Source organism: Ruditapes philippinarum, unplaced genomic scaffold, assembly GCF_026571515.1.
Source record: "Ruditapes philippinarum isolate M1 unplaced genomic scaffold, ASM2657151v2 ctg18327_1_1_1_1, whole genome shotgun sequence".
Lineage (NCBI taxonomy): Eukaryota > Metazoa > Mollusca > Bivalvia > Venerida > Veneridae > Ruditapes > Ruditapes philippinarum.
In genome coordinates, this window is record NW_026866817.1 from 1 (window position 1) to 7,618 (window position 7,618).

A 7,618-nucleotide genomic window follows, 5' to 3' on the forward strand; every position below is an offset into this window, starting at 1 on the left:
ATTTATGTTAGTTTTGAGATTTGAAAACTGCTTAAGCCTGTCGCTAGGGGGGAAGAGAGCTGTTACATTTTTACATGAACAGACCGAGCCTGCAATGTCCATACAATATTCTTGCTTCCGAGGAAACACTCATTATTTTACTATCACTATCTGAGAATGACAAAAGAATTTAACGAACATTTGTAACAGCAATTTGGTTAATTAAGTATTTATAGGTTTTTATTCAGTGCAACGTTTGTTGAGCCGCCCTCATTCGAGCAATTACCTCTTTTCAGCAAAGATATCAATTCTTCCAAAAACACGTCAACAAAATAAAGTTTTCTCTTCCAAAAGTTGTTGTTATGAAGATATTGTACAGTAACAAAGGTCACCATTTATCAACATTTTGAATAATCATTATAATTTCTATTTTCAGAGTCAAGAAAAAGTCATCAATATGACATATGTATTCCGAGTTCTAACCTGTTTCATACTTGTGAACTTAGTTATTATAAACGCACAAGGTATATGTCTTATTTTAGTAATATACAACAAAAGTTAATTCTTATACAAGTCGACGTAGTGACATCTTACTCCATGCTATGTATTGTAGAGAATCACTAGGAATCACAAAATTTCAATATCCAAGCCCAATGGTTCTAAGAGGCTGGCAATGTATCTCAAATTCAAAATTCTCCTGCCAACTTAAATGTTTAAGTTGAATGTCTAAGTATTTTAAATAAATGTAGTCAACTCTAAAACATAACATAATTTGTTAATCTTAATTGATTGTGTATGGTCTTAATATTATTGTCTTCTTACTTATGAAAAAGTAATTATACTTTGTTGAACTCTTAACTCAAATGTTTTTTAACTATTTACTTTTAACCTAATGTTTTAATTAAGTTGAAAATCTATAATGTCATTAAAAAAGATGTTACATATGTTTCGAAGTGTGCACATCCCCAAGTAACACAAAAGGAAATTAGAAGATATTCAAGTTTTTTCTATGAATACAGGATTTATTTTCATCGAGTGATATCGAGATAAATATTACATGAGTAGCGGTAGCAACGAATGAAATATAATAGTTTCATACCATAAAATGACAATAAATCGTGTACTTCTAGAGAAAACATGAATTTTCTGTTTATTATATACATTTTTAGCTCATCAGAGCCGAAGGATCAGGGTGAGCTATTTGTATCAAAGGGGGATACTCCGGCGTCCGCCGACCGTCGTCATGCGTCAACAATCGTCTTCTTCGGCAGATTTACCTAAAGTTTGGTCTGTAGCATCCTTGTGACAGTCATATTTAAATGTGCTCATGTCATTTCAATTGGCCCCTTTAAGGGGTCAACAGAGCTAAAAAATAAAAAAAATAAACATCTTCTACCACAGAACTAAAAGATGGATGGTCACCAAACTGTAGCATTCTTGGGTAGTCTTTTTTCAAGTTTGCCCATATTTATTTCATTGGTCCCTTTTAGGGGTCTCTAGATCTAAAAATAGAATAACCTTTAGACATCTTCTTCTACAGAACTAATTGATGGATGATCACAAAAACTTTGTCTGTAGCATTCTTGGGTAGGATTTTTTATCAAGTTTGCTCATATTAATTTGATTGGCCCCTTTAAGGGGCCGCTATAGCTAAAAATAGAAATACTTTTAAACATCTTCTTCTACAGAACTAAATGATGGATGATCACCAAACTTTGTCTGTAGCATTCTTGGGTGGTCTTTTATCAAGTTTGTCTATATTTATTTCATTGCCCCTTTAAAGGGTCTCTAGATCTAAAATAGAATAACCTGTAGACATCTTCTTCTACAGAACTAATTGATGGATGATCACCAAACTTTGTCTGTAGCATTTTTGGTTAGAGTTTTATCAAGTTTGCTCATATTAATTTCATTGGCCCCTTGTAGAAGCCGGTAAAGCAAAAAATTGAAATACCTTTAAATGTCAATTGGTGGATGATCACCAAACGTTGTCTGTAGCATACTTAAGTAGTCTTTTATCAAGTTTGCTCATATTAATTTGATATGTCCCTTTAAGGGCCGCTAAAGCTAAAAATAGAAATACCTTTAAACATCTCCTTCTACAGAAATAATCGATGGATGATCACCAGACTCTGTCTGTAGCATTCTTAGGTAGTCTTTTATCAAGTTTGCTCATATTAATTTGATTGGCCCCTTTTAGGGGCCTCCAAAGCTAAAAATAGAAAAACCTTTGAACATCATTTCCTACTGAAATCACCAAACTTTGTCTGTAGCATTCTTAGGTAATCCTTTTAGCAAGTTTGCTCATATTGATTTGATTGGCCCCTTTTAGGGGCAGCTAAAGCTAGAAATAGAAATACCTTTAAACGTCTTCTTCTACAGAAGTAATGTATAGATGATCACCAATTTTTTTCTGTAGCATTCTTAGGTAGTCTTTTATCAAGTCTGGTCATATTAATTTGATTGACCCCTTTAAGGGGCCGCTAAAGCTAAATATAGAAAAAACATTTGAACATCATCTCCTACTGAAATATTTGATGGATGATCACCAAACTTTGTCTGTAGCATTCTTAGGAAGTCTTTTATCAAGTTTGTTAATATTAATTTGATTGGCCCTGTTTAAGTTAAAGCTTAAATGCCCCTGGTCATGACATTTCTTCAAATTATAGTTTAAAGATATTTTATGCTCAAATTTCATATAAGAAAATATTGACAATGGATACACAGTCTCTTTATAAATATAAAATAAACGTGTTTTGACTTCACACAAAGTAGATATTTAATGCTTTAAACTATTTACAGTATAGGCAGTCACAGTATAAATAAATAATAATATTGTCATTAAAAAACTTGTTTTTTATTGAAAAGACAAATTTTACTTGGCCTATAATAGGATATGCAGCCTTCCATGCATATTCATTTTTTATCCAAATAAGATATTTTCAGTAAGAATTTCATAAATTTCAATAAATTTCGATGACTCAAAAGATGAGCATATGATATATTTTCATAATGAAAGGGAAACAACTCATGTTGGAATGTGTACATAATTATGTTATGCAATTTTTGCAAAAGAGATTCAATGGCTTGGGGAAAGTCTTAATGTCATGACCTGTTTATGATGTGTAAATATGGGATATCATATTGCATCGTTGTAAGGTCAGTTGTAGGTCATTAACCAGGAAAAAAATAGGCCTAAAGACCTTACTAACAAAGATAAGTTTGTATGCTCAATGTTACTGCAACAACGTTCCTAAAACTGATTCCAGTATTATGTTACCAAGAACGGTTCTATTTTTACAATAAGGGTGCCCGGTAAACTAAAATGTACCTTGTATAATCAGAGCATTTCGATACGCTATTGAGTCCAATGTCTGTTATATACTTGCATTAAACCATCAATCACACCGAATGTCAATGTTGCTTATATTTTTAGTTTTTCACAATTTTTCATATCTACTGATAAAAATAATTTGAGTTATATACATAAAGTTAATATTTTGTCTATATCAAGTTTGTATTTGACTTATATACAAAGAGGATATTTGTTTGTTTGTGTGTAAGATGAAATTTTATTTCATCGAGTGGGCTTTAAAAACAGTATTCTCACGAGTGGCGTAGCTACGAGTGAGAATACTGTTTTTAAAGTTCACGAGATGAAATAAAATTAAATCTTACACAACAAACAAACAAATTTTCTTTTTATTTTATGCTAAAAAACAAGTTAAAACGAAATTTCCATAATATTAACGTAAATATTAAATTCTGTTTTCCCCATTGAGAGCCCCATTTAGTCGGAATTTCTCATTAAAAACAAGAAGTCTTGAGCTGCAAAATAAGTCCGACAATTAACGTTAAATGACAGTGATATTATTTATTTTGTTAAAATAATATGAATGATCGCTTGTTTTAATAATAAAAACAAACAATTCTTGTAGGAGAAAAATTCCAACCATCCATCCATATTTCTGTTACTTACTGCGTATTTATATTAGAGCTGGCTTTGTTAAATGTAAGCGGCAGCCATTTTTTAAAGTTGTGTATTTCACGGGAGGAAAATAATTGTGTTTGATTCAGAGGGATATCATTTGGATTTGTTAGTCATACACCTTTTTAAAAGAAAGAAAACATATTTGAGGATTGAAACAGACAAAAAATAAGTGTTGACAGATGTGAAAACATGAAAAAAGCAGCTATGAAAATGGAAAACTTGGAACTTGCTCGGAACGCTGGGTGGTTTAATTGTTCTACGAGGTGATAGCTGTCATTGCTTTTCAATTTTTCATAAAGCATACGGCAGTTATTGCTCGTAGGATACTTTAATGTGCCCAAATGTCATCAAGAGCAGTTTGCATGTGGAAGGAATGTATTTGTCAGACTGTAAAAATGAAACAAAAAATTTAGAGATTTAGAGAGAAATTTGGTGATTGGAATTTGAATGAATAGAACTTAGAAGTAAGTTTTCTTCTTTTTATTACTTTTGACATTTAAGTTGATTATCAATTTCAGCTTTGCGTTTTCTTTAAACAGCCTGACATTGTCAGAATTGTTAGCAAAAATAAAATTGAGGTACCACATGGGAAAAATCTAAAAAAAGTAGTTTCGTCATTGAAAAGTGTGAAATTATATTTTGATAATTTTCACTGTGAAATTATCAAATATAATTTTCACGGATAAATCAGTAATCCACTGAAAAGCATAAAATAGATAATGTTTATTCTTTGGCTACATCAGGGTTGTCTTTGATTTATATGCATAAGGTGTATATTTTTTTATTTTCAGGTTTTTATTTGAGTTATGTGTACAAGGTTTATATTGTGGCTATATCAGGTTTCTATTTGAGTTATATACACCAGATTTCTATTTTGGCTTTATTGGGTTTCTATTAAAGTTAGTTACATAAGATTTATATTTTGGTTATATTATGTTTGTATTTGAGTTTAATACGTTAGGTTTATATTTTGGCTATATCAGATTTGTATTTGAGTTATGGTAATGAAGAAGGAGACGACATAATGACTGGAACAGATGACGGTTGTAGTTCTGCTGTGCAATCTCCCTTTGCTGTGCCGTTCAATCAGACAAGATTCAGAACAATCTACGTAAGTTGTAGATCTAATTGTAACCAAAGCCGCCGCTAATAGAACTTTCTGACAACTCAATTAGGATTGTCATTTAATATTTTCATATGAAAAGTACCATTACACTGTAGTACAGTGCTTTCCATTTCAAATTGTTTTCAAATCATGCTCAGGTAACAATTATACGGTTGCTAGAGTCTTATAAGATTTCATCTAAAATGACAGAAAATCGAACTTTGAGCTACAAGAATTAAACTCACGCAATAGTTCCCACTTATAGGTGTATGAATAAAACAAGGATTGGATAATATTGCGTGTATATTTTGTGTTTGATATTTCAGGTTTGTGCCAATGGGCTCGTGTGTTTCAACAGAAGTTATCATAGTTATACAATTCCAGAAAACCGACAATACAGGCATGATTTAGTTGGTATTTATTGCCTGGCTCCCTACTTCAGAGATTTGGATTTGAGAAGCTCGGGTTCAGTGTGGTACCAGACATATACCATGTCATCAGACGCTGAAAATATCAGAGAAGCCATGAAAAATCTTGTAAATGAAACATACTCTATACAAATAACACCGAGTTTCATTTTCAAAGCAACTTGGAAGGAGGTCCCTTTATTTGGTGGACCTAGTTACGAAGTATGTATTAAATATACGTTTCTATATAAAATTAAAAAAAAACCATATTTAGAGAAATTCATCATCTCTATTACTTATCAGTTTTCTCTTTGAGAAACTTTCAATTATAACTGTAATTGTTTTGATCAATTATTAAGTATACATCAATCAAAAAGGCCCAATCAAAAGAATTGATTTTAGACCTACTACATGCAGATTAATAAATTGTAAAACTCGGCTCTCATTTACACTGCATATAATTCACTCTGAAATAAATATTGTTTTATCGATAAGCTTAGAATAAAAAAATCAAAGATGAGTGTTATTCCAAATTAAAAGGAGTTAATTTTGATTTTAATTTACAAAAATTCCGTGTGTTATCTGTTTTTCAATCATTATAGTATCTACACCAAATAAAACCATAATACAACTGCAGAAAAAATTCTACTTGGTGATGTTTTTTATGTTAAATCTTTATATTGTTTTAGATTTTACGTTATTTTATAGTATTTGCAAAATTCACGTCTATCCATTTTAGCACAAGTAAAGTAAAAAAATAAAGTATTTGCAATTTGTGTTACCAAAGTACTCTATACTCGTATGAGGTATTTAGAATGTATAATTATGAGAAAAATACAGCATCAGTTTACAATTAAACTTTAAATTAAGTTTTCATAAATGCACCACTTCATTTACTGTGTGGAATCATGTTCTGTTCTAAGTGAATAGTGATAAATATAAGTTAATATCAAAGTGAAGAACACGACTTTGACATTGTAATAATTAGATGACCTATAGATAATTGATCATGTGTTAATAAATGTAATACAAGTATGTTATTGGTAATTTCAGACGGTCACTTTCCAAGTAATCTATGTGACAGACGGAGAAGTTGCCTATTCGTTCTTTTTCTACGAAGGAGGTTCTATGAAGTCTGTCTCAAATTCGCAGTTTATCGGACTATTGGTCAATGGTTATGCTGATGGTCTAGATGACAGTTCTGGTGGTTCTTATTTACGTCAAGCAGACATCAATCTAATTCTTGAAACCTCAACCTTTTAACTAAAAAAAGTTCAATTCTTTGTTAAGATTAATCACTCCTCATTTAAGTATATCGATTCTATTACGATTTTGAATTAGACTCATGATATACACCGGAAAAACATAATTTATTTTGCGAGTCGGCAATAAAAATACAAGTACATAAAAACGTTCCCATACATCAGCTTTACGCTTCAGGGCCAATATTAAACTTATTGCTTTTTGCAAAACATGTCTTTATTATTCTTTTTTTTTTAAATGAAAAGACCAAACGGTTGTTTATTGGACTTCTTTACGTGTAATAATAAACTACTCTCTCTGATATTTACACAGCCTGTCTGGAAGGTATATACGGTTATAACTGCACGGAAACCTGTAATTGTGACAATGACAACACCGTGTCATGTGACATTATCATCGGAACGTGCAACTGTTCCAAAGGATGGAGCGGAGTAAGATGTCAAGAAGACATGAATGAGTGCGAAACTAACACGTGCCCGGACAACTCGAAATGTGTCAATTATACTGAAGGATCATTCTACTGCAAATGTGACGAAGGTTATTTTCCGACCAGTGATGGAACTTGTCAAGGTAAAGTTCACATCATTGAAGCATAAAATAACGGCAAGATTAATACATTACAACAAAACATCTTACTGAGATAAAGCTTTGATTTGCGCTCTGACATATTATGCTGGCTATATTATAAGTAAGAGAGTAAGCAATGTCAATCACCTTACAATAAAGTGTTCATGCACTGTTGTTCGTGCGTTAACATGTGCAGAAGCACGGAGGCGCATATATAGCCCGAGCCCGCAGGTCTAGGGAGTTGATAACCTAAAGGCTTCTGCAGATGTTAATGCAAGATTAAATTGCATAAGTGATATTCTTGCT

The 7,618-nt window shown here is 31.7% G+C and overlaps 1 protein-coding gene across 2 annotated transcripts; it reads left to right on the top strand.

Moving 5' to 3' along the window:
* The first annotated feature begins 363 nt into the window (after positions 1 to 363).
* On the top strand, positions 364 to 7,380 carry LOC132733791 (sushi, nidogen and EGF-like domain-containing protein 1). 2 transcript variants are annotated; one of them, XM_060720471.1, is made up of 5 exons: positions 364 to 503; positions 4,954 to 5,081; positions 5,402 to 5,704; positions 6,536 to 6,689; positions 7,058 to 7,380. In XM_060720471.1, exons 1-5 carry the CDS (start codon positions 437 to 439, stop codon positions 7,339 to 7,341), a joined length of 936 nt encoding a protein of 311 aa, XP_060576454.1. In that variant the 5' UTR covers positions 364 to 436; the 3' UTR covers positions 7,342 to 7,380. The 2 variants fall into 2 exon arrangements, with proteins under 2 accessions (XP_060576454.1, XP_060576455.1); XM_060720472.1 differs by having other exon boundaries at positions 6,536 to 6,686.
* The last annotated feature ends 238 nt before the right edge of the window (positions 7,381 to 7,618 follow it).

Bases quoted from the DNA above. Each gene is read 5' to 3' on its own strand.
- LOC132733791 (XM_060720471.1), top strand. From the start codon at position 437: ATGACATATGTATTCCGAGTTCTAACCTGTTTCATACTTGTGAACTTA. The intron at 5,082-5,401 runs GTAAGTTGTAGA...TTGATATTTCAG, and splicing joins CAAGATTCAGAACAATCTAC to GTTTGTGCCAATGGGCTCGT. The intron at 6,690-7,057 runs GTTCTTATTTAC...ATATTTACACAG, and splicing joins TCTAGATGACAGTTCTGGTG to CCTGTCTGGAAGGTATATAC.